The 27,023-nt window shown below is 47.3% G+C and overlaps 2 protein-coding genes across 24 annotated transcripts in view; one reads left to right on the top strand and one right to left on the bottom strand.

The window, feature by feature from the left end:
* LOC102448694 (leucine rich repeat containing 8 VRAC subunit B) overlaps positions 1–26,884 on the bottom strand; it is a 59,816-nt gene extending 32,932 nt beyond the window's left edge. For 7 of the 20 annotated variants that reach the window (XM_075936413.2, XM_075936418.2, XM_075936421.2 and 4 more), the window contains exon 1: positions 4,071–4,218. Coding sequence is in view for 1 of the 20 variants with exons in the window: in XM_089780498.1 (XP_089636624.1) it covers positions 3,587–3,653 (67 nt within the window). In the remaining 19 variants the exon portion in view is untranslated. The other 13 variants (XM_075936422.2, XM_075936430.2, XM_075936429.2 and 10 more) reach the window with 6 other exon arrangements.
* Positions 26,788–27,023, top strand: part of KYAT3 (kynurenine aminotransferase 3) — a 53,813-nt gene continuing 53,577 nt past the window's right edge. For 3 of the 4 annotated variants that reach the window (XM_075936439.2, XM_075936438.2, XM_089780499.1), the window contains exon 1: positions 26,796–26,926. The gene's annotated coding sequence lies outside the window, so the exon portion shown is untranslated. Of the gene's footprint in view, positions 26,927–27,023 lie in introns of all 4 variants that reach the window. The other variant, XM_089780501.1, reaches the window with a different exon arrangement.

Genomic DNA, 27,023 nt, shown 5'->3' with positions numbered 1-27,023 from the left:
CAGCCCGTTTTTGTGGGGGTCCCAGCAGGGAGCTTGGCCCTCCCATGGAAAGAGGCTGCTGCCACCAACCAGCCCCTGTTCGCAGCGGCCTGGGCTGGCAGCGTGCAGGGGCTGCTTCTGCAGCAGCCCCTACCTGCAGTCAGGCCTGGCTGCCACAAACAGGGGCTGCTGGACTCACTGTGAGCCGGGACCAAGCAGTCCTGGCTCATGCTGGTTCAGGACACTGCAACTCTGCATTTTAAAAGAGCCTGGCAGCTCTTACTATATTTGAAATGCAGAGCCACAGCACAGGTGGCTCCCAGAGCCAGCACGAACTGGGACTGCTCTGTCCCGGCTCAAGCCGGCTCTGGGAGCGGTCCTTATTGACTAATCATGCAGTCAATACAAATTGTATCGGCTACACCAGGACTACTCAACACGTGGTCAGTTGGCCGCATGCGGCCTGTGGCCTGTTCGTTTGTGGCCTGCGGTGCAGTTTGTGTTTACGCAGGGCTCAACGCGTGGCCTGCAGGTGGGATCCTTTGAACATGGCCTCCACTGGGAACATGCTCCACAATGGAGAGGTGTCTCCCAGGTGGGGTGAGCACTGAAAGACACAAATGGATGAGCTGACTGGAAAAGAAGGGTACAGGGTGTTGGCATTTCTAGCGCTCAGGTAGGTGGTGCCGGGAGCTCCGTGGCTTTGTGGAAAGTGCTGGATGCTTAGCCTTGTGGGCGTAGCCTGAGAGGTGCTGACAGGGTCACACTGGATGCATTTGAATCTGGTGCCACAGCATATGGCTTATTCTTTGTATTCATGACTCTTTGTATTCATGACCATCAGTGTGAAAGAAGCTATTCGCATATATCTGCAACCACACTTATGTTGCAGCCCTTGGTATGTGCTGTGAGTATCATTGTGGCCCCCGGGGCTTCCAAAGATGAGTAGCCCTGAACTACACAATCAGACAGATAATCGTAATTGAACATCTCACTCTACACTACAGAATCTATCTTGCAGTGTCCCATTTCCGATTTTGAGGGATAATTACTTAGTGTTGCTGAACATTACCCAGAAATTACTCAGCAAGTTTAATCAACTCCAGAGCACAACTATGCAGGAAATGAAACAGGAAAAATTTAACTGTCTTCCTCCTCGTGAGCATTTTAACTTTCTGGAAGAAAGGGAATGTGACAGAAAACTTAAATCAACTCCTCTTTGTTTGACTGTGCAGAAGAAAGTTGATCTGTTGGTACTATTCCTATGTCTTAATGTTACTGAGTTCTCTTTACCAATGAAAAAGAGAGTTTGGAATGGAGAGAACTTAAATGATGTCAGGGTATACATGCTTTTTTGCTCATCTGTACAAAAACCAAGTTGTCACAAGCATCTTTGAAAAACTTTGTTAAAAGCAAAATTAACAAAAAGTAGATACAGTGTAATTAGGCTATTATACATACCGACGTAAATTAGGGTGGTACCAAGAATTTAATACCTATGTAGAATGGGATGCCATCCAAACTGCTTTGTAAGCCATACTGTACACATCAACAGTTAAGATTTGCCACAAAACACATGCCAGAACCACTATCTAAATTAGCACTATGTCTCCAGCCAGTGTTCCCTGTAAGATGAGTACTTGGGTGGTCACCCAGGAGTTTCATGTGCTTCCTAGCTCTGAACAGCAGAGTACCAACAGCTGGCTGATATATTTCTACTGCTGAAGCATATCTGCACATGCCACAGTGCACCTAACAAAATTTATTCTGCCCATAGACGGGGAAAACATTAGAAGGAACATTGCCTCCAACAGCAACTAGTATCTGACAACAAAGTTGCACCCATAACTCATATAACCACTTGGGCAAGACCATATATGAGGAAGAAATGTATATGCACAAGAGCCCACCCTCCCATGCACATAATAATCATGATCACCTTTCAACCTGTATCCAGAGGCTTATACTTAAACACTCAAAGATGGTGAATTTGCACTTTACTCTTATTTATTCCTCCCTCTTATCTTTTTCTGAAAAATTTAAAGAAACACACAAAGCCATTATACTTAAAATTAGATATACCAGCTGTGTTTTGTTTTGATGGTATGCAAATCAAGCAGGATGTTAAAATGTGCAATAATCCTACCACAAGATAGCAGGATCCTTACCTTACCAGTCCAATAAGAAAGGGCAGAGAAGGAAAGCCAAGGCACATCAGGATATGTACAATCACATGTGAGAGTGTAAAGGACTCAGTACCCCAAGCTACTACAGCTGAGATGGGCAAGATACGATCAGCAGGCTGGATACGAACCTGCTGCTCTCCCACCTCCAGGCCAATTGGGTCATGGGGGCAGAGAAGTACACAAAATCATTCTCTGTTCAAAGCAGCTGGTGGCTCTGTCCTCCTGCCAGGTGCACAGGGAGCTTAGAGGGAGCCACCAGCTATTTTGTACAGTGAATGACTTCAAGTACTCTCCCTCCCCTAGGCCTCGATTGGCCTGGGGGCAGAGGAGCATTTTCAGTCTCCTGGCCCTGCCAGGGGTATGACACACCTAGAGGGAACTGCCTCTTCCATCTGAAGCCCCGCCCCTTCTGCTTGAGGCCCCATCTTTCTGGGGGTGGAGCCAGCCCAATGGCCACTACCACAATTCGTGAAGTGGCCCCCTTGCAAAAATTATTGTCCAATCCTACTATACGGTCATTTAGAAATTTAAATTGTTGCGCCTATTTCAGAAACAGTTTCCATAACCAACCAGTTTAAATGACACACCATTTTAAACGTGGGTTAACCTACAGGACAGTCAAATTTGACAGTTTTATCATTGTACTGGAACTGACTTTTTAATTTTATTTTAAAACAAGTTCCCAATTTCTGTCCAGAAAACTGGATTAAGGATGTAAGCGACTAGTAGGAACTTGACTAGTCACTTCTCTCCCCCTCCCCTTGCTGCCTCTGCTAGAGAGAGGCAGCAAGGGGGGGGCATGAACTGGTGCGGGGGAGGAGGGGAGGAGCCGGCTTAAAAGCCAGTCGTCCCCCCCTCCCAGCACCGTCTCCACGGGAAGGGGGGGGGGGGGGCAGAGGGGAAGCGGCGCAAGCGGGACTGAAACAGTCCCACTCATGCAGAGCCTGCAGTTCTTGTACATTTCATAGGAAGAGGCTCCTTCCTTCGTCCCCGCTGGCCTGGGTTCTCGCTGTCTCTCTTCCTTTAAAATGCACAAGAGTCGCAGGCGTTTAAGTAAGTAACCGTGTCAGAGGTTGCAAGGTTCTATGTGGAGTGTCCACACCCGAACCGGCTCCCGCCTGCCCCTTCGCCCATACCAGCAGCGAGGCGGGGCAGTCCAGAAGGGCATACTGGCTCCTCCCCCGCCTGGCGGTCTCTCGCAGAGGCAGCTCCGTGGGAGCCGGTGCGCGCGGGGAGCCGGCTTGCAGAGGTTCCCCAGGAGCCGGTTTTACTGCGGCTCCCTGAGCATAGCGGGAGCCTGCGTGTGACCGGGCCTCTGCTGCTTCTCTGCCCTGCTCCTGCCCCCACATCTCTAGGCCGGTCCCCACAGCTCCTGTCCCCCCCTCCCCGGAGCAGAGCAGGTGCTCGGCGGCAGAAGGCACCTTGGCGGCAGGGATGGCCCCTTTGACGCCCCCGCCCCCGTGTCAGCGGCGCTCTGCTCCTCAGCATTGCGGGGAGAGACGCAAAGCCCCGGGGAAACCTGCGGGCTGCAGGGTCAGCCGAGGAAAGCCCCGGGCTGGATGGGCCCCATCGCCCGCAAGCAACAGCCACAACAACCGGCCTGCCCGCGGCTAACGGCAGCTGCGCGAGACGCGCACGCCCAGCGGCTCTTCGCTCGCCGAGGGAGACCCGCCCCCGGGGCCCGCGGCAGCCGGATCCCTGCCCCCAGCAATGTCACTGGGGCCGGCCAGAGCCTCTGGCAGCAACTTGTACGCCCCGCCCACGCGAGGAGGGGGGCGGGGGTCAGGGGCTGTTCCCGGAGCGCACCTGCGATGGGCAAGCGGCACCGGGCGGCCGGCTGCTCCTGGCGGGCGCTGGCCGCACATCGGGTCAACCAGGCGTTTGCCCCCCGCCGCCCCCTCTTACCTGGCCAGGCCGCCTCGGCCCCGCGCTCGCCCCGCGGGGGACCGGCTCCAACCGGCACCTCAGGCTCCACCCGCCTCTCTGGTCACGTTGCCGCCCCTCAGCCAATAGGGGCCCAGGTGGCGGAACCGCTCGCGGAGAGGGGGGGAGGGCTGGAGACAAAGGCGCAGAACGTCACCCCCGCCCCAGCCCAAGGCTCCGGCTCGGCCCAGGAGGGAAACAGCAGGTGCGAGCCCAGCAGCTGCCTGCGCTCTCCTGGAGTCCCTGGGCAGGGCGGGAGCTCCAGCGCCTGGCGGAGCGACACCTGCCTTGGACTCCTCTGCCGCAGCCAGGCGGCCCCCTCTGCGGGGGTCGGTATTGGGGGAGCGCCCCAAAGCCCCAGCCAGGCTAGGGGCCCCAGGCACCTACAAACACCCAGCACCAGAGACAGCGACTGCTCGCAAGCGCTAGCGACTGGAGAGCGGGGAAAGAGGGCGGGGGACGATGTGAGAAACAGCTGTAAGTTCGCATGTGGTCCCAGGGACCAGATCTAGGCTAGTCACAGCGGCGCAACTCTCCTGCCTTCACCTGGGCGTGGCTGAAATAGGCACTGGCCTTCCTAGGACCGGGAATTTCAATTCTCATATGGTCAGAGCGTTACAGGTGGACAGGACAGATGTTCCCAAATTGTGATTTCAGGTTTACACGTAGGGCACTTGCTTATAGTCTACAGACAGCTGGTTCTGTATTTCACGCAGCTAAACTGCTTTAAATAAGTTAAAATACATGATTTACCCAGGATTCCTATTCCAGGTAAAAGAATGTTGCCACAAAAATATTGTTTTATTAATGGGAAGAAAGGTGGTCCAAAAGATAACATTGCTATTAAATGTGATCCATGATAAGACAACTCCTGATCTAGTTCAACTCCCCTCTACAGAGGCTAATGTAAGATTATTTCTTATAATATATTCCTTGCAGATGAGAAAATAATTTGCCATTATAACTTTTCTTATACTTAGAAGTGCTAGCTATCATTCTTGCTGTATAGCATATCACTCTGATTTATTTGTATGTGTTTCTTATGAAATACTTGGTACATTTGTGACTTAGAAATAATAATAATGTTGCCATTCAGGAGTGTTAGAACAGATTGTACTCAGTGACATTTTTACATTTCCTGCAAATACAAGTGAGCTTATATTACTGACCTATCAAAATAAAGCTGGTGGCAGCAGTCCTATGAGCTACTGCAGCAAGGATTTTCCTTTAATGTGCTCATGCAGACATAAATGCTTTCAGAGTCACAGTAATATGATCTGTCTGTCCGTATGAGTATAGCTCTTCCTTGCCAATTCAAATTCCACTTGGAACCCAAGAATAAAAGGTTTGGCTCACTAATATGAATAATTATTTAAATATACATCTTCATATTTATTTGATTTTCCCTCTTCACTTCATCTTTTATAACTGGCAGCATAAACTTTCCTTTCAAACATGATTGCAAAGAACGGCTTCTATTTTGCCTCTGTCCATTAAAGATAGAATTCTTGGATTTCTGCATCTAGGTTTTATAATCTAGAACAGGACTGCTTCTGTCTCCTTCTTGTCTAGTGAATCAGATAGACAGCTTGATCTGTTGGCAGAAATTTTATGCCCAGCTTTCATTCTTAGCATCTCAATAACAGAGATCCATTTGAAATTCAATTCACAATACAGTATTACACTTTATATCCATTCCACTATAAAAAGCCATTTATGCAACAACCAGGTTGGCTTTTAGGAAAGGGGATCTAATTTCAGAAAGGCACCAAACTCTTTCTGTTCAGAACTCAAGAGAAAAGCATAAATCAAGTGCCACAAATGCTAGATTTTGTGAAATCAATCACATGCAAATACTAAAAACAGAATTTTGTTTTTAGTTCCAACTAAAATGTTTATTTTTAAAAATACACTTCCTAAACATCACAACACTGAAAGCCTGAAAATAAAAGTGAAACTGACTTAATTGTCCAAGCTGAAAGAAATACAAAATATAAGTAAACATAATAAACAGTGAAATGTAAATTGCTTTTAAAATTAAATAATAAAATTATTATTAGCAATCTATGCAAGGAAATGTTTACAGAAGTTATGTTGTTTTTAATCCATAGTATCCCTTTCACCTGCAGGTGATGAACTTTGATTAGCAGTATCTAATTCACTTAAGTGACATCTCAACAAAAAAGACCTAATAGAATTGTCTCCAATTTCAGAGCTCAGAACTCTTCTTAATGCCTGGCAAGCACTAGATAGCAGGCAGGCAAATTTCTCCTTAAAAAAGCAATTGCTTTTTGGCTCATGATAATGCTAGCTCTTCAGCTGATGGAACCTTGATTTCCATCGGTAAGATAAATCCTCTGCTATGTCTGTGCTTTTCTGATATCTGATTTAATCCATTCAGCTGTAATAGAACAATTTTCCCTTCCTGTAAACAAAATAAATAAAATATCATCTTATCCTATAATTGTTAATTCTGCTAAATTTTAAAGCTTGAACTATATCCAGTGCTGCCACATTGTCTCATTGGTAGCAATGGGATTAGAGCCAAAAGAAGATTAATTAATATCCTGTTAAATTACAAAGCCAGAACTAGTGCTGACACATTCTGCTGTGCTAAAAATTACAGGAAATGTATCAAATTAAGTCATAAAATTGAATGTGACACCTCAAAAGTTGCATGGCAGCCACACTAACAATTAACAGAAGCCAACCTGCTAGTTTGCAGTTATGCATTCTGTTCCTGACTTAACAGAAGGAAAGGCACAGGGAGATCACTCAACCCATCAACTGCACCCTGGAAAAGACAAACAGATGAAGACTAAAGGTGTCTAAAGGGAATAATTTGTTACCCAACCACTGAAAGAATGTGCAGGTCTTCATTTGTGCACCTATAATCTTTTAACAGGCCATGTTAATTGTGTTCATAGAACTTCATGTTAATTCAATGAATTTCTCCCAACCTTGCTAGAGCAGTACTGCCACACTAACATAATATGCTTTGGTGATAGCAGATGGCCATCCATAGTGTTTCAGAGTTCACTTCTCATCAGCCATGCCATCAAAGCTTTTTTAGATGGGTGTCTGATCCACTATGAAAGCAGTTACAAATCTGTCAGAATTCTGATAAGCAATGTCAATTTCTGTGTGAAGCAATAAGCATCTACCTTGATCACTTCAATTTCTGAGTTCTGAGAACACTGGGGATATGAGATAGTAGCTATGAAATACTTCAGTGTCCCAGTGTATTTTAGAGAAAAGCTAGCCACTCCTCAGGTTGCTGGTTCTCTGAATCTGCTGCAAACTGTTGCCAACTGAGCTTTTTTCATATTTTCAGAGAGATCAATATGTAGTTCCCCATTCCCTGATTAATTGTACAGAGTTGTAGGAACAATAATATTGTGATTGACCAATTCTTTGGAGGGAATTATCTGCAACTTGAGGGCTAATTTATGTGGGGATATAAACTGGACTTATCTGTTTGCCTTTGTGCCCTTCCTTGCTATGATGTCCCCTTCCCTGTTTAGAAGCTAGCGCAGGGCCAGATTTTATCAATTTCCTGGATTTGAGTGTTTTATCATTGATTAAATACTAGTCCAGAAGCCCTGCAACATGTTTCACTTGAAACTGTGTTGAGACCTTGGATCTCATCACCATATGAGGTGAAGCATCAATGCAGAAAGTTAATGTGGAAGGCATAGGAATAAAGATCTGTTTGTGGAAACTGCAAAGCAGAGGTCCATGAGGAGTCATGGCTGTGATGCTGACCAGTGGTGGAGCAAGAGACTAAGGAGAACCTACATTTAAATTGGGAATGGAAAAAAAATCCAGCAGTAGACATGTAACTGGTTCAATTTGTGAGGAACTGGAGAGGATTTTGCACAATTACAACCACCCAGCTCAGAAAGGTTGTAAATGCTGCTGCCCACTCCACCCCCCATATCCCAAGAACAACCAGCAAGAATCACTGGATGATGAAAAGGCCAATGAAGTGCTTTCCCCTAAGAGCTGGGTTCTCTTTGGGGACTCGGGATCCCAATGGCAGCTAGATTAAAAGACAACATGTTATCTGCAGGGCTATACTTGTGATTTTTGGTGCCCTACACACCCAAAGCACCTCACCCTGTATCCCCTGTGAGGAGAGGCAACCACTCCATGGGGCAGGGCTGTGGGGGCAGGAGCTGTGTCGGGTGGGGGGGCAGAGAGGGTGATGGGGGAGCAGGCAGACTGAGTGGCACAGCCAGCTGGAGGGAGCTGCAGGCTGGGACACAGAGCAGGGAGAAGGAGGAGCGCAGCAACCTGCTAAAACTGTGGACTGGTAGGTGGAATGTGAGGGCAGAGAATTGGGGTGGGGAGACCAGGGGCTGGAGGATTGGGTCCAACAGAGATAGAAGGTGGAGTTGGGGCTTGGAGACTTGGGACAAAGTTGCTGGGAGGCAGAGCAGGTGTTCCTTCAGCTAATGGTGGCCCTAAGCATATGCAGCATAGGGCACCACTAAATTTGGAGCAAGTAGTGCCCCAAATTTAGTGGTGCCCTACGCAGCTGCATATGCCTAAGGATGGCCCTGGATACCTGCCATGCTAGCTTCTGTTACAGATGATGCAGCCATTTTAGGCATAGAAGCTGCACAAAAGTGAGAAGCAAAAAACCCTCAGAACCCTCAGAGGCTACGTCTACATTGCCCAGTCTTGCGCACGAACATATGTAAATGAGCTGCGGTGATGAATATCTCAGTGCCTCATTTGCATACTTAATGATCTGCCATTTTTGCACCAGGGGCTTTTGCATAAGAGCCGTTCTGCCTGAAAATAAGCAGCAGAACGGCTCTTGCGCAAGAGGGGGTTTTTGCGCAAGAAGGAGCAGTGTAGACTGCAAAAGCTCCTTGTGCAAAATGGTGACTTAAGTATGCAAATGAGGCACAGCGATATTCATTGCTGTGCCTCATTTGCATAAGTTCTTGTGCAAGACTGGGCAATGCAGACGTAGCCTCAGTGACATGGCCCCCTGTGATGGGGTGACCTAAGCCCCAACACCCACCAACAGGAGGCCAGAATCCTAGTCACACCCCATCTCAGCAAGAAGAGCAGAAAAGAGGTCCTACAAGCAGGACAGAGTGGCTGTCTCTGCGGCAGCCAATCAGGACCCAGCAGACCAGTATAAAAGAAGCTGCTGGGGTAGAACCTGGCAGTTCCTCACAGGAGCTCAACCCAGGCAGGTCTATACAGATAGAGGCAGCAAGTGGGGAGACCAGCAGTACTACGGACAGCTCTGACTGTGAGCTGAACTTAGACCTGGGTAAGGCCCAGGTCCAGTGGCCAAAGGCTGGCCTCAAGCCTAATACAAGAACCGATAGCACTGTTGGAAAGGCTAGTCAGATCCTAGCCTCAGAACCTTGAAGATAACCAGACAAAGCAGCATCCAGTGGAAGTGACCCGGGGGCAAGAAAGTACCAGGTGACCAGGCAAAGACCTTACATAGCATCCCTTTGCCACAGAGGGATGCTCACAAGCAGATGGAGCCCGTTACGACCCCCAACTAAGAAGGAGAAAGACACTCTCCACATTCCTCTTGCACATCAGAGCCTTGGAGGGTCGAAGCTAGTAGATTTTGTGTGCTCCAGCCCTAGGGGGACTGGAGCACCATTGTGGGCTCCCCAATACTGGGGGGAGGAGGGGTTCTCCAAACCTCGGAGACTGGATCTAAGTAAGATGGGCACCACATCCAGTCCCTGGGTCTGAGGTTCCCCATCCCTGGGCTAAAATGTTAGTACATTGATTCAACTAACAAAAACAGGATGGGAGGGGGAGGAGGGAGATACTTAAAAGCAGCAGCGCCGCACGGAGGCCAGGGTCAGCTGTTCCGTGCAGTGCTGCCACTTTGAATGCTGCAGGGAGCCCGGTTTCAGGCTCCTTGCGGCATTTCAAAGCAGCAGCGCCACATGGAGCCTGGGATCAGCTGGGGAATCTTGTACATTTCAAAGGTGGAACGTGGAAGTGCTTATCGACTAGTTGAGTAGTTGGTGGAAATTCCATCAACTACTCGACTAGCAAATTAATCGCTACTTAACATCCCTAGATCATATATATCCACTCAAGAAGGTTGTTCAAAGAAATCTGCAGAGTAGATCTGGCATGCCTAGCTCCCTCCCACCATAGAGAAGCCCTGAGCCAATCCTCTTAAACAAAGAATTTGCCTGACAGATAACTTCTTTCAATGACCACCACGTGCATGTCCGAATGTTTTTTCTGGCCTGCTTTTTGCTTCTCCCCATTCCATTTTCTGACACAGAAGACAACAGCTGCACGGTCTGGCTGAAGCAATATAGATACAGCTGCTCATCCTGAGAGGCTCAAGGAGGCCTTCTGATAACTGTAATCCCGTGGTCACCAACCTGTCAATCGTGATCGACTGGTCGATCGTGAGGCCTCGACCAGTCAATTGAGAGGTGTTCGGGCACTCTCACCCCCTATTTTCACCCCATCCCCGAGAAGCCCCACTACCTACCTCTAGTGTAGTGCCGGCTTCCCACAGGGTGGAGGGAAGGCCTGTCTGAAGTCCGCGTCACTTCCAAGGGTTCCGGAAGTACGTGGGCTGCTCCCTTCCCACAGCTCTGTTGCATGCTGGGGGAGGGGGCATCGGCCCTGGAGGAGTGCAGTGGCTTCCCTGCGCTGTCGGTGCCGGAGGGGTGAGTCGAGCGCAGGGGTTTCCCTCGGGGTTTGGCCGCGCTGTGGGAGGGAAGGTGGTTGGCGCCAGCGGCAGCAGAGAGTCCCCTGCATCTGCCTCCTTCCAGGATTCTCTCCACCCCCTCCCCCCAGAGGGAAGCCAGCACATGCCTCCTCCGGGCCTGACTCCCCCACCCTCCGCGGCGCAGGGAAACCCCGCAAATTCCTGCCCTGGGGCCAGACCCCCTCTCCCGTGGTGCAGCGCGGCCAACCCCCTCCCACAGCACGGCCAACCCCCGTGGGTGCCTGCCCTGGGGCCAAACCCCCCTCCCACGGCCAGGCCAAGCCAAGCCAAGCCAAGCCAAGCCAACCCCCTCCCCTCCCGCAGCACAGCGTGACCCAGCCTGGCCAGCTCCCCTCCCGCAGCGCAGCCAACCCCCACGGGCGCCTGCCCCGGGGCCAAACCCCCCTCCCACGGCACGGCACGGCCCAGCCAACACCCCTCCCTTCCGCAGCATGGCCAACCCCCGCGGGCGCCTGCACTGGGGCCAAACCCCCCCTCCCGCGGCACAGCCCGTCCCCTGTCTGCACTCCCCACTCCTCTGTCCCGAGCCACAGAACTCTGTCCCCATTCCCGTCCCCACTCTCTGAACTTTGTCCCCACTGGCACTCTGTCCCCTGCTGCAGAACCCTGTCCTCTGTCCTCCCAGCACCCTGTTCCCTCTCCCCTGCCCCCAGCCTCAGAACTCTGTCCCCACAAAACGTATAATTATAAATGTTTCATTTTAGTTTTAAATAGCATGAATAAAAAACAGACCATTTATTTCATAATTATAAACACGTGATTTTAATTGTATACATCGCATAATTTAAAAATAAACTGTTTATCAGAGTGTGTAAGTAAAGGCTGGGGACAGCAAGTGATGGACAGGAGGAGAATAGAGAGGGCGGGGCTTCAAGGAGGCGGGGGGGCTTCACGGAAGGGGCAGGGCAGTAGATCTTTACCTGTTCTGAGATTTAAAAAGTGATCTTGGGTGTAAAAAGGTTGGAGACCACTGCTGTAATCTATAAAATGCCCTTAATGTTTCTACTAGGGCGACTGGCCTTGAAATGCAGCTCCTCAACACTGTAAATTCACAAATATTTTAATTACAATCCTTTGGGCTTTCCCAGTGTTATAGTCAGGAAATCAGATGCTATTCAATTGCTTCTTGCTTTTACTAAAGTTTTTGTGCCTGTATAAGCAGGGTCTGAACAATTGCTTCCTTGATAGCTAACTGGAAGGGAGGAGAGATCCTGTATGTGTCCATGTAAATAAATTTTGTTCTTAATTACTTAGATCTGTTAGACTGTGCCGATTTAATGGTGTTTCGTTTATTGTAATGAATTTAGCTATTGTTGGGTCATAAGAAATGTTAGTGCTTGATGCAGGAACTGTGAAATAGAACATGCACACTACCAAGCCCATTATTTTGAAATAAGGGACTCGTTATTTTGAAATAATAACTCCTGCTTTCCACGGGGAATAATGCTTATTTCAAGAGTTATTTCAAAATAGTGTTAGTGTAGATGCTCCACTGCTGCTATTTCAAAAGAACTACTCCCCAGTGTCATTCAAAGTAATTACTCCCCAGTGCTTCCTGTGGCTCTAAGTTGAGGTAGCACATCCCTATTAAGGGAGTCTGTCTTGGACTAATTTTGAGGCTTCCCTGTAGTGTGGACATGCCCTTAGAGATGCCCAAGAGTGGTGTGTGATTTCCCCAGGTTTCCGGGTTGGGGTTCAAGTCAATTCTGTGTTGGATCATTGGAAAGGAACCTCTAGATATGCTGCTGGTGGTTCCACCTGGCAGAAGGGTTACAGCTCTTTTTGTGATTCCTGAAATTGCATATCACAGTTTTAAATCAGAATCTATTTTAAAAGGATATTTTGGAGCAACATTGACCTCTACTGGATTTATAAGATCTAACGACTGAATCCACATGTGGCTGGACCAGCCAAAATCTTGTGGCAATACATAGGCAAATAAGAAATTTTGCAAATAGCTTTTAAAATAACAGCATCAAACTTGCATAAGGATTCTTAATTAGTTCATCTAAGGATTGTGCCAAGCAGAAAAGTTTTATCTGGAATCCACTAGTTGGGAAGATCAGTTGGGCTATGTCTAGACTGCAATGCTTTTCCGGAATAAATTTTGGAAAAGCGGATGCGTTCTTTTGCCATCCCTGTACTTCCTTGTAAAACAAGGGTGAAGAGATGGCTCAAAAAAAGCAGGTTTTTCTGAAATTTGGTGCCTTGTACATGCACCAAATTTCTGAAAAGCCTCTTTTAACAGAAAAGGAAAAAAAAATATGCAAATTGTGGTTCACAATTTGAGTATCTTTTTCAGACTTCTCTTTGTAGTCTATACATAGCCCTAGTTTCTGCTTGCATGACAACACCACCGGAGCCTTGGATATTATAGACTAGAAATCAAAGAGTCCAGAATCTCACCACTGAATTGGCCACCATATTGGGGAAGTGCTACTTCAAACTATGTTGAATTCTTGAACAGAGTGGGCACATGCACCTCTGACGTTACAAAATTGATGCAAAAAATCAGCCTTATCTTGTAGAGTAGACATGGCCTCAGTTAGGATAAATAAGGAAGTGGAATGGAAAGAAAACACTGAAATCGTCAAAAGACTGACTAAAAGTGGTACCTATCATTAAAAGGCAGAGTAGTTTACCATACAGAAAGCTGCACTGAATTCAAGGCATATGAAAATAGAAAGAAAGAAGCTAACTACGTAGAGGAGAGTCACTTCTGTGTTGTGGCCAGAGGAAAACCTACACTGATGACGAGTATCTTGTGAGAAAAGAAAGATAAGAAATAAAGATATTTTGAAGGAGCCTAATAAGAAAGGGAAGGTTTAAAATAGACCAGTAATTGGAATGTCGTGATCAAGGATTTGTTCTGAGTAACATAAGGAAAATGAAATACAAACAGATATGGTACATTATAACATAAGCAGTGCTTTTTCTAAATAAGATGTTTTCCACACCATCAGCTGCTGTTAAATGCTGGTAAAGGATGAGGATTAAACTCCACTACCCCAAAGAACTTTTATAGGCTTTTCATCTGGTGATCCTCACATACTGTTGTCATTCCCTAACACTGGTATCTTTCTCTAAGATTAACCAGAGTCTAAAGTGGTCTCTAACCAAGCAGAAAGGGGAATTACCCTTCTGTTAGTAACTTTCAACACAAAACAAATATTTGCTGTCTGTGAAAACCCTGCAGGTCCAGAAGGCTGCATGTGACACTTAAAACAGCACTGCTAATGATTGACATCTGCCTGCTAATGCTTTACTAACAAGCTTACAATATTTACAATGCTGGTAGGTTCCAGTGTTACTAAGGTCCTGATCTTTATATGTACTTTGGCTCCATTAGAAGATCTTGATCACTTATAACTATGACTTTACAGAATTGCAGTTTAAATCCTAACACTTTATCTGCTGCAGACATCTGGAACAATTTGGTAGTTTACAAGACAGGAAAATATATTTTAAATGTATTCTTGTTCAGATCCAGGCTTTTCATTTGGGCCCGTCTCTTTTCCTTACCTTTTCTTGCTTTTTGCATTTAGTTCAACTTGACATGGAAAATAGCATTGTTACCCTCAATTTTGTTTGGTTAGTTTTAGTTCCTGGGTCTTAAGAATTAGCATTAGACTATAATGTTTAAGATGAAAACACTGCAACCAAGTTTACATCCAAACTAAAAATTGTATTTTTAAATAATAATTTCCTTAAAACCTTTAGGTTTTGTAAAACCTTTAATAAAATAAAATATAAAATAAAAAAATAAAATATCTAGTTCCAGGCTAAGTGATGCTAGTTTAGAAGATAGCTGAGTTGTAATCTGAAATGTAAAAAAAGGTTAACTGAGTAGCAAAAAGAAGCAAATACAATCTAGCAAATGTAGCTGCACGGCAGTGAGTTTGGGCTAGTGAAATTTTAAATTGGCGACCGGATGAGAACATGCAAATAAAGCTCGGGATATTTAAATCCCAGGCTTCATTTGCAACTCCGGTTGCCTCATTTGCCTACCTAGCTCAAATTAACAAGCTAGTATAGACATACCTTAAGAGTGTAAGATACTTAGTAATAAAAAATCTTGACTTATCTGTCTCTACAACTTATAATGTAGTATAATGTTCTGGATTCTTCTGTTTTAATTTTTCATGTTTTGTGGCTGTATTCATAAGAAGACTAACAAGATTTGTTTTAGACATTGCTCCTTGAAATGATCTATCTCACTCAGTGAATATCATTTACTGACAAAAATAACATTAATAAACCCCTCAAAAAACACATCTGCAGTATTAAGCATCAACACTGCAGTGTTTTCAAAGCCATGCACCTTTCAGCAATGCAGATACCAAAGCCTTTATCCTTTACCAAAAGTGTTAAGGAACCACCTGTGTGACCTCCCAGCTTCTGGGCTTCATTTCAATAAGCTATGTCAAATATCACAGAATCACAGAATTGTAAGACTGGAAGGGACTCGAGGTCATCTAGTCCAGTGTTTCTCAACCGGTAGTACAAGTACCCATAGGGGTACTTAAGAGACATCTGGGGGGTACATCAACACAACTGAAATTTGGAGAAAACGGATTTTTTATTTTTTTTTTATTATTTTTGTACTTTTTACACCCAAAAATTGTATTGCTTGCCTGGCTACGATTAAGTTGTTTAAACTAATGTGCTGCAATGGTAGAAAAAAAATTGGTGTCTAAAAACTGTAGGTACTGAGGGTACTTATAATATTTTTTTTGAAAAAGGGGTACTTTTATTAAAAAAAAAGGTTGAGAAACATTGATCTAGTCCAGTGGTTCCCAACCGTTTTGATACCAGAGATTGGCAAACCCATTCACAAACTTTGGGCGGACTGGCAACATTATATTTGAATATTTGCATATTCATTATGTAAACAATGAATATGCAAATATGAAAAATTAAACATTACCAGTCTGCCAAAAGCCCAGCCCCCAGAACCCATAGTGCCAGCCCTAACCCCTATGGCCCTCCCACCCCTCCACTACCCCAGGGCCAGCCTCCCACCCTCACAGCCCCCCGGTGCCAGCCCCCCATCTCAAACACCTCAGTGCCAGCCCCCTGCCCCTTAGAGTCCCCCACCACCAGACCACCCAGTGCCAGCCTCCTCTTTTTCCAGAGCCACCTACATTCCACTTTTTGTAGCACTCTCTTTGAATTTCAGATCATTGAAGATCTCCTGGTTAAGTCAGAGCTCCTATTGCCATACTTCCTATCTTTCCTACGCAACGGAAAGATATTGTGGCCCTAACATCTTTTTTAAAAACTGCCAACTCTCTCAAATTGTTTTTCCCTTTAGACTTGCTTACCATGAGATCCTACCTACCAACTCCCTGAATTTGCTAAAGTCTGCTTCTGGAAATCTGTTGGTGTCTTAGGATATACATGCCTATCTAAATGGAGGTGGAAGCTCAAAACCAGAGTGTTTTTATTTGATCATTATTGCCTTATTTGCTTGTATTGCATTTATGTGTTTAGTTCTTTCAGAGTTTTGCAATTTCTTTTTTCATAATACCAGTTAGTGATCTACAAGCTGTGCTCTTATGGAGTCTTCTGCAATCTGAATTGGATCTTGATCTATCAATACTAGGTATCATTATTACTTATTTTAGCAGTAATTTCTTTCTGTTTTTATTCATGCCTGTAGGTAGATCATTGTGGGATTTGTCTTAAAAACAAGAACATGCACTGAAAAGCATCTCATTTTCATCCATCTGTTTCATTGGGACATTGATATTATATCAGTCTTGGGGAAGCTGACATTACTAGTTTCAAAATATTTTACAAATATTCCTATAATTAAAGAACCAAACTTATGGGTTTCATAATCATCAGCACAGTTGATGCATTTTCAGATGAATATTGCATGTTATATATAGTCTGTTTTATGGAAGTAATATAGCAGTCTTTGCAAACTAATTCGAGCATGTATGTGAATAATTTATTATCTTGTGGAAAAATACACTACAGGCAGTCCCTGGGTTAGGTACAAGATAGGGACTGTAGGTTTGTTCTTAAGTTGAATCTGTAAGTAAGTCGGAACTGGCGTCCAGATTCTGCCGCTGCTGAAACTGACCAGCGGCTGACTACAGAAAGCCCGAGGCAGAGTTGCTCTGCCCCGGGCTTCCTGGAATCAGCCTCTGATCAGTTTCAACAGGCTGAATCTGGACGCCAGTTCCGACTTACATACAGATTCAACTTAAGAACCCCAGGCGTCCCCAAGTCAGCTGCTGCTGAAACTGATCAGCGGCTTATTCCAGGAAGCCCGGGGCTGAGCAACTCTGCCTCGGGCTTCCTGTAGTCAGCGCTGGTCAGTTTCAGCAGCGGCTGACTTGGGGACGCCTGGGGCAGAGAAGCTGGGGTGCTGCTGGGTTGCTCCAGTTGCACCAGCACCCCAGCTGCTCTGCCCCAGGCGTCCTGATTCAGCTGCTGCTGAAACTGACCAGCAGCGGCTGAATCAGGACGCCTGGGGCAGAGCAGCTGGGGTGCTGCCGGGTTGGTCCAGTAGCGCCCAGAGCGGTGCTGCGGGACCAACCAGCAGCGCCCCAGCTGCTCTACCACAGGCGTCCGGAGAAAAGCCTGGTCTGCTGGGGGGGGGGGGGGGGGGTACTAGCTGCGCCCCCCCCTCCCCCAGCAGACCAGGGAGACGCGGGCTCAGTCCATAAAGAAAGGCAATCAAATCAAGAGAGTTATAGATAATTCCTTTGGTTTTCAGCCTGGCTTCATTCTGGGTGGCTACTTACCCTCACATTAGTTCTAGTCTTTCTTCTTTTTACCGTATATTCCGGCGTACAAGACGACCTCTGACGTTAAAAAACATCCCCCAAAAATCGGGGGTCGTCTTGTACGCCGGGTATACATCCCAGGCGCGCCTGGGATGCCCCGCCACCAGAGCCCCTCCACGGCTTTGAAAGCCTCGGGGGAAGCCGGCGGGGGGGCATCCCAGGCGCGCCTGGGATGTCCCCCCGCCGGCTTCCCCCCGAGGCTTTCAAAGCTGCTGCGGCTTTGCTCCCGGTGCCTCTGGCTGTTCGCAGCAGCTATGAGGGCAGGGACTGGGGTACAGCAGCCAGCTTCAGCTTCAGCTCTGGCAGCTGCTGGCCATGCTCCCCGGAGCGCTGGCATTGGTGTGGCCTGGCAATGTGCTGCGGCCCAGCAATAGCAGTTTATGGATCAGCGGCTGGTAACCACTGGGCTGTGTGGTGGGGCTCAGGCTTTCACTTTAGCCCTGGATCCTAGCAAGTCTAACACAAGGCCTGGTGACTTCATTATGAGCTGAGGCTACATATTTGTTCTAAGGCAAACTAGTAATGCTGCTGCAATCTGTCACGATTATATAGAGGATAAATAACATTTTTTGATTCTACCACTGTCAGGAAGACTAAAAAAGCCTTCGCATTCATACTAATGCTGCCACACTCAGAGATAAATAATCTCTAAACATATAATTCAGTTCATTATAGTCCATTTGGAATACAAGGAATTTATTTACATGGTACTGTATATGTTTATTTATATGGTTTTTCAAACCTCTTCATCCTTAAGATCTTATATATTTATATGCACTATATAATTCATGGCCTACAGTGCTGCTTTAGGAAGCATTATCTATCTATCCCAAGTGGAAGCTGTCCTACATTCTGTGCTTTGCATCATCAATATGTTGATTGGACCAAGATGCAGGTACTATGGGCCCCTGTCTGCACACAACTCCTGTAGATTACTCCAGCAAAACAGACAGGACTGAAGCCAGCCATTACAGTTAACAGTGTGATCTGAACTGCATCCAAATTCTGCAAAGAATTTTTTTTCCAATTGAATCAAATTGGCTTGCAATAATCTCTCCAATATATTTTAGAGACTTTGTGTGTTTGTCTGTATGTTCGTCTGTCCATGAGTCTGTTCAAGAACTCCTTTACACTAAGACCTAGTGAAAAAACAGATTAACAGAGCCAGACAAGTATCCAGGCATCAGCTTCTTCAAGATAGGCCCAACAAACACGATAACAGACCACCACTGGTCATCACCTACAGCCCCCGACTTAAACTCCTTTAGTGCATCATTAACAATCTACAACCTATCCTGGAAAATGACCCCTCACTCTGAGGCCTTGGAGGAAAGGCCAGTCTTTGCCTGCAGACAACACCCTAACCTCAAACAAATTCTTTCTAGCAACCATGCGGCACACCTTCATCATACTCGCCCAGGAATCCACCCCTGCAATCAACTCTGATGCCAACTCTGCCACATATCTACACAAGCGATATCATCACAGATCCTAACCACATAGGCTACCACATCAGAGATGCATACAACTGCCCATCCACTAATGTGATCTATGCCATCAAGTGCCAGCAATGCCCCTCTGCCGTGTATATTGGCCAAACTGGACAGTCTCTGTGACAAAGGATTAATGGACACAAAACAGATATTCTAAATGGTAACACACAGAAACCTGTTGTGGAACATTTTAACTTGCCCGGGCACTCGTTAATGGATCTAACGATGATGATACTGTTACAAAGCAATTTCAAAAACCAGCTGGACAGAGAAGCTGTGGAACTTGCCTTCATTTACAAATCTGACACCTTTAATCACAGTTTGAAGAAAGATCTGAACTGGATAGGCCCCTACATTCAGCATCTTAATGACATCAAAAGCTAAATACAGGCAGTCCCCGAGTTACGTGGATCCGACTTATGTCAGATCCGCACTTACGAACGGGGCTTTCTCGCCCCGGAGCTCACAGGCAGCGGGACCGCCCAGAGCGCAGCGGTCCCGCCACCTCGACCTCCGGGGCGAGAAAAGCTGCTCCAGGTGCCCCTGGTCTGCTGGGGACCGTCTCCAGCAGACCAGGGACACCGGGAGCAAAGCCACAGTGGCGGCGGAGTCCCGAGCCTCTGAGGCTTTGCCACAGCAAAACCTCAGAGGCGCGGCACCCCGCCGCCGCTGCGGCTTTGCTCCCCGTGTCCCTGGTCTGCTGGGGGGGGGGGGGCGCGTGTGGCCAGACAGCCTGCCTCCATATCATCCATCTTATTTGCCTTCCTGAAGCATACAGGACAGAGAAGGAGCAATAATATCAGCATAGTCTATGCTGGCTCATCTGATCCTGAGAAGCTGAAACACAGATATGTGGATAGAGAGCAGCTAAGTCAATAAGCTGGCCTCGAGGCTGCGGCTGGCACCTATGTTGATTCGAACACACACAGTCCCAGGAAGAGGAATTTCCCACTGAGAAAACAATGTCCAGTACTTCAAAATTTAATCATCTCAATTCTCTCTTACAAGTGTAAATTAAGTTCACAACTCCCTTGTAAGAACTGGTCTCACAGCAGACAGACCAGCATCAATTGGCATGACAGATAAGAAAGAGAAATACGTGACCCCATAAGTATAAAAGATGGGCCCAGCACACACTCACTTTGAGTGTCATTCTACCCTCTACCTGCTGGTCGGGTTAGGTGTTTGACCTCCCGAGGTTCTATGGGGACGCCCACCTCGTATTTTCGTCTTTCCTAGGAATTGAGGGACCGACCCTGGCCTGACATGCTGGAGTCGAGAGGCACAGAAGGGGGTAAAAATGGTACCTGGATGTGGTCCTCTGTCTTAAGTGTACACATAGAAAGAGTAAGCTGTTACTTGGTACCATTATTTCTATTTTTCTATCTTTATCTTCTTTGTAACCATTTTTAAGACCTATATTTTGCTAATAGTTAAGAAATAGAACAATAGCCATTGCAACCATATGATTTATAAGCTTCCTCAATAAACCTGTAACTGTTTAAGCTTTAACCTGACTCCTTCAGTTGCTGTAACAGAACCAAGCACAATTTAAAAGAACTTCAGCCGGTCTAAAGGGACAGTTATAGGAAGAGCTTGGGCGTTTGGATCTGTGTCACTCCCAGGTGACAGGATCCACTGGGGCATCTTTCAGTCTTTCTCCAAGGCTGCCCGCTGCGAAGGAATTATGAAATTCTAGCAGCTGAAATCTAAGATGTAATAAGCTCTTCCTATATAACGGGGCGTCTGTTGGCCTGCTGGCCACCCTCTGCGATGGGACCCCGGTCCTAGCAGTAAAGGCACGGACGTTAAACCTTTTCTCTGAAACATACACACACACACTACCCTGACCGTCGGCTGACAGGGCGCAGCTAGTGCACCCCCCCCCCAGCAGACCAGGCTTTTGGTCTGCTGGGGGGGGGGGGGCGCAGCTAGTGCACCCCCCCCCCAGCAGACCAGGCTTTTGTTGTGGACCCTGGGGTAGAGCAGCTGGGATGCTGCCGGGTTGCTCCTGCAGGGACCTGGCAGCCCAGCTGTTCTGTCCCAGGCTCGAGATTCAGCCACTGTTGAAACTGATCAGTGGCTGATTCCAGGAAGCTGGGGGCAGAGCAAATCTGCCTCCAGCTTCCTGTAGTCAGCCCCTGGTCAGTTTCAGCAGCAGCGGCTGAATCTGGAGCCAGTTCCGACTTACATACAAATTCAACTTAAGAACAAACCTATAGTCCCTATCTTGTACGTAACCCGGGGACTGCCTGTACCGGGTACTTACAGCCCACTCTATTAGCTTCATTTAGCATGGACTCTAATTGACATGATTCTTTTTCTTCTCTTTCCCTCCCCATCTCCTCTTTTTCTACTATTTATTTGTACCTCTGGACCCCTTGCTCCATTCACCTGAAAAAGTGGGCTGTGCTCATGATACCATCTACATTTTTGGTTAGTTTCTAAGGTGATGCAGGACCATTCATTGTTTTCTAAGTTTTATTAGCAGGCTGCATCCCCTGCTTGCTACACTCACCAACCCCCCTCTTGCTGGCCACTTTCACTAGTACTTATCCTGGAGCTCCATGGCCCACAGTGCACCCCCCTCCTTCCATCCCTACCACCACATCCATCCTCAGTTCCTACACCCCCATCTCTCTGCCTCTGTCCTTCCCTAACCCCTCCCCCTTCACACCCCCATACTGCCCATCCTCCCCACCTCCATTCCTATATCTCCCTCATCCCCATGATCCCGCCTTACTGCATCGCCCATCCTCACATGCAGGGTGTGTCTAGACTGCAGACTTTTTTCCAAAAAAGTGGCCTTTTTTCGAAAAAACTTCCCCTGCGTCTAGCCTACTGCCACATTATTTTGAAAGTAAATCGAAAAAACACAGTTTATTCGACCGCGTTTTCTGAGGAATAATGCCTTTTTTTGAAAATGCTCTTTCGAAAAAGATACTTTCGAAAAAGCCTCTTTCGAATGAGGCTTGCAGTCTAGACGTAGCCACATTCTATTGCTCTTCCTCCCTCACTACACACACCCTGCCTCCTCCCACGAATTCATCAAGCTGTGTGCTCCACCACCCCAGGAGCACCACTGGGCAGGGCAGCACACCTCCAGACACCACAGCAGGAGCCACAGCCCACCCCCAACCAGGCCTTTCCAAACAGACCTGTTGGGGCAATTTTGCTCTGAGAAGCCCAGGGAGCCTGGAGCATACAGTGGCCACTCCAGAAAGCTGGGGTGCAGCGTAATTGCACTGTCCCCAAATGGCCAGGTGTGCGGTGGGCCAAGACCTGCCCACCTCACGGTGGACCCAGGAGAGTGTGCCTGAGCCAGGGGCCTGGCCCCAGGTCACTGGCACATGCCGGAGCTGCTCACTGGGGGAGACCTGCAGCGCGGCCCCCAAACGCTGTGGCAAGGCCTGGCCCGCACAGAGAAAAGCCACACGGCAGGCATGTGGGCCAGGCAGTCTGTGAGCAGGGCCCAGAGGCAGGCGGACACTGCTCCAGGGAGCACAAGGGGATGGAGCCGCTGATGGAGGCTGTCCAGCGGGGAAGCCTGCCAGATGCACCGGTAGCATGGCAAGAGGCTGGGTGGGAGAGGCACCGGCGGGGCAGTGTTTGACCAGGCTGGGGGTGTGTGTGAGTGAGGGGGTTGGGAGTGGTGAGCAGAGGGACTGCAGCCCTCTGCAGTGGGTGTGGGTGAAGAGGCCAGTCAGCGGGGAAGTCTGCAGATGGCACTGATAATGTGGCAAGAGGCCGTTTCTGGGGGAGGAGCATGTTCTGGGTTTGGAGTTAGGGGCATGGTGATGCAGAGCGACGTGATGATGTCACTTTGTCGTCCCACAGAAATTTTTTTTTATAGAGAGAGATTATTGTGACAAGTAAAAATTTTATCATTTGCTGCCCTCTGGTGGACATTCTGAGAGATTACTTCAAAGAGGAGCTCCTGTGGGAGCTCTGCTTTGGAAACATTAGATGATTTAAATGAAGTATTGTTACTAAGTGTAAATGAAAAAAGCTAAATAAAATGCTTATCTCTTTGTAAATCTTTTTTTCACATGTGTATCTCTTTAGCTCCATGCATTCTGCCCCTAGCCGTCTGACTACTTCTAGCTATCATTTATCGGACGAATTTCTGTTGCTGAGAGAAAAATTGATCCAATAAAATCTATTATCTCACCTATCTTGTCTCTCTAATGTCCTGGGACCCAAGCGATATCTAGGCAGGTTTCTTCCGATTAGTTTGACACACTGATTCTCTTCAATCAACTTTTCTCTCTTGTTGTATATGTATTAACAGAAATATAGCCCCCAATCTCTCTCTCTCTCTCTCTCTCTCTCTCTCTCATTTTCATTATATATATATATATATATATATATATAATGAAAATGAGAGAGAGAGAGAGAGAATTTCTCTCTTCCATGAGTATTACTGACATGCTACGCCTCCTAGTCGTTTTACATCAGACCCCTAAAAATCAGAAAATGGATTCTCCTATCCCTCTCATGCATAATTCCCCATCCAAATAACATTTATCTATAGAGCCCTGCGTGTATACAAAATGTGTATCTGCATCCGTATCCACAAAAATGAGCCAGGGATATCTGCATCCATATCCGCAGATGCAGATATCTGCAGATATAAGGCACATAGGTGCAGATTTGCAGGGCACTACTTATCTGTGGTGCTAGATGTTATGAAATAAGAATCGAGGTTAAGATCCAATATCTTGCAATATCTATGTACCATTGTAACAGGAAAATTAATGCTGTTTCTTCTAACCCAGCCAGGTTCTATGATACTGGACCTGAAAAAATCACAACATTATTGTGTACAGAAAAGCTATTTAAATCATATTTAGAAGTTTCTAAAATGTTGCAGTATGTGGCTAACATGGGAGATGGTCCCATCCATAGGATGACTGGGGCAGTAGTCGTGGGGCTCCCCAATGCACAGGGCCTAGAATAGCTGCCCTGAACTGTCCTATAGATGGGGCAGCTCTGGCTATCACATGGTACTGCAGCAAGGCCTGGCCTACACTACAGAGTTAGACTGACATAATTACTCAAAAGTGTAACTGCAAGAAACTCCCACCTATGTAAGTCATTCACTGCATTGACTAAGGCTATGTCTACACTACAGGCCTTACAGCAGCAGTTGTACCACTACAGCTATGCTGCTGTAAAGTGTCCCGTGTAGTTGCTTCTCCTGCTGGCGTAATTAAACTACCCCTCTGACACTGGGCTGTCCACACTAGGTTTGCCAACTTTCTACTCGCACAAAACCAAATGCTCTAGCCTCATCCCTTCCCGGAAATCATGCCCTTTCCATGCCCCTTCTTCAAGGCCCTGACCTCACTTACTACATTCCCCCTCCCTCAGTGGCTCACTTTCCCTCATCCTCACTCATTTTCACTAGACTGGGGCAGGGGTTTGTGGTGTGAGGGCTCTCTACTGTGGGTGCAGGCTCCAGGGTGGGGCCATAAATGAAGGGTTCAGTATGTAGGGGGGTGGCTCTGGACTGGGAGATGGGGAGTGGGAAGGGGTGATGGGTTTGGGTTGCAAGAAGGGGGTCTCTGGATTTGGGTGTGTGTCTCAGGGCTAGGGAAGAGGTTGGGGCAGAGGGTTGGCACTCAAGGTTAGGGCACAGCTCCTGGGCAGTGGTGAAGCAGGGTTAAGGCAGGCTCCATGCCTGTTCTAACTCTGTGCTGTGCCCTGGAAGTGGCCAGCAGGTCCAGCTCCTAGACAGGGGGCCCGCTGTGCCCATGTGCTGCTCTCACCAATAGGCACCACCCCAGCAGCTCACACTGGCCACCATTCCTGTCCAGTGGGAGTGCAGAGCCAGTGCTTGGGGTAGGGGCAATGCATGGAGCCCCTTCTTAGGAGCTGGACCTACCAACCTCTTCTGGATGCAGTGTGGAGCCAGGACAGTAGGGACTAGCATGTCTTAGCCTTAGAACACTGCCGATCAGACTTTTAACAGCCCAATCTGCAATGTTGCCTGGAACTGTCAGGCTCCTTTTTCAGCTGGGCATTCCAGTCAAAACCCTAGTCCACACCAGCACTTTTGTAGGAGAAACTTATGTTAGTCACAACTGAGAGCCACTCTCAGGGTATGTCTAGACTGCCATACATACCCACGTGTGTACTTAGGGTCGTGGGCAGGATTGTACATGGATATCTAGCCTATGTTGCTGCAGCTACACTGCTATTTTTAGCAAGTTAGCTTGGATAGGCCTGCATGGGCTACAATTGTATCTTCCTATTGCTGTGTAGACATACCTCCAGAGTGGTTGAACCATGTGGCCCCACCACAGAGAGAGAAGAAGCCATGCAGTCAGGTAAAGGATCCACTCCCGGAGGACAAAATAGAGTCTAAAGTGTAGCTTGTCCTGTGACTATAACAGTTATAAACTTTCCCACTCTCTCAAATTTTTATACAGTTGAATTTATTATATTAAATCATCTTGATTTTACAAATAGCAAGAGCAAAAAAATAAAACAATAGCATGTTGTAGGAATGTTTATAAAATGTCATAAAAATAGCTCTTCTATAAATATATCACATGACCAACCTCCCTGCTGGTGTGGTGTGACAGAAAAACTTTACTGGCACTTTTTTGCAATTATATGCAACATTAATTTGTGGCTTTGCCATTTGGATACAGCAGCTAACCATCCAAGTGCTCTACTAGTGCTTCTCTGAAGTTTTAGTTTTGTTAGCTTACATTTAAAAACCAAATGTTATGGTTGTGAGAAGAATCTAAATTGTGAACCAAGTTTCTTGATACATTTGGATAAAGAACACTGAGAGAACTTAAATAACATCAGACTTCCATTTCACCTTGATCTCTTCTGCTTATCCCATCCTGCCCCCCATTTTCTCCTTCCTTTTTTGCCTATTTGGGTATGTCTTTATTATTGTCACCCCTTTATCTGAACACATTATGTCTGCAATATCATCTGACTTTATTTTGGCTGGTCTTGCAGCTTTGCATGATTGCATAAATTGATTGGCTATCCTGTGACTTGTGTGGTATTTGGTGCCCCACAGAAGCTGTACACTGTTTATCATTTTGTATTTTTAATAATCGTGAACATTAATAAACGGTTAATTCACACACACAAAACAATCCTAGGAAACCTGAACAGGTAGCAACCTTAGCCACATACCCTACATGCAGGGTACAGCAGTGGTTCTCAAGCTTTTGTACTGGTGATCCCTTTCACACAGCAAGTCTCCCGGTGCAACCTCCCCTCTCCCTTTATACATTAAAACTATTTAAAATATATTTAACACTATTATAAATGTTGAAGGTGAAGGAGGGTTTGAGATGGAGGCTGGCAGCACAGGAACCCCCATGTAAATACCTGGCAATACCTCCAATTTGAGAAGGGGGGAGGGATTAATTCCTTTTTGCCGGGGGGGGGGGGGAGGGTGACAGCTGTTGTAGGAGAAATGGGTGAGGTCCCGCATCTGTATGGGGAGGGGGGAGGAGGAATTACATGCCCTGGTTGCAACTTGCTCTAGACTAGAGAGCGGGGCATTTCTCTGCAGGGGGTGGGTCCTTAGGGGCAGTGACGGGGAAGGAGGGAGGGGAGCCGCTCGCGCGGGGAGGGCCACTCACCTGGAACCTGGGGTAGGAGGTCCCGGCCTCGCCCCTCTCTCTGTCCCCGCCCCTCGGGGGGTAGGGGTGGGGGCGCTGAGTCCGGCGAAGCGGAGCCGAGTTGCGTGTCCCCTTCTCCTTGCTCGGGCTGGCTGGGCCGCCGCACGCGCTAGGCGGGAGAGAGGCCGCGCGCGGCCCCGAGGTAAGGAGACCGCGCTGCCGCTCGGCGCCCGTCTGGCCTTGGCTCGCCGCCCAGCCGTGCCTCGGGCTCCTGCGGCCTCCGCAGGGCAAACCAGCCG

Source organism: Pelodiscus sinensis, chromosome 9, assembly GCF_052426305.1.
Source record: "Pelodiscus sinensis isolate ZL-2025 chromosome 9, ASM5242630v1, whole genome shotgun sequence".
NCBI lineage: Eukaryota > Metazoa > Chordata > Testudines > Trionychidae > Pelodiscus > Pelodiscus sinensis.
Note: the sequence above shows the minus strand (reverse complement) of the source record. Positions and strands in the feature narration are given on the sequence as shown.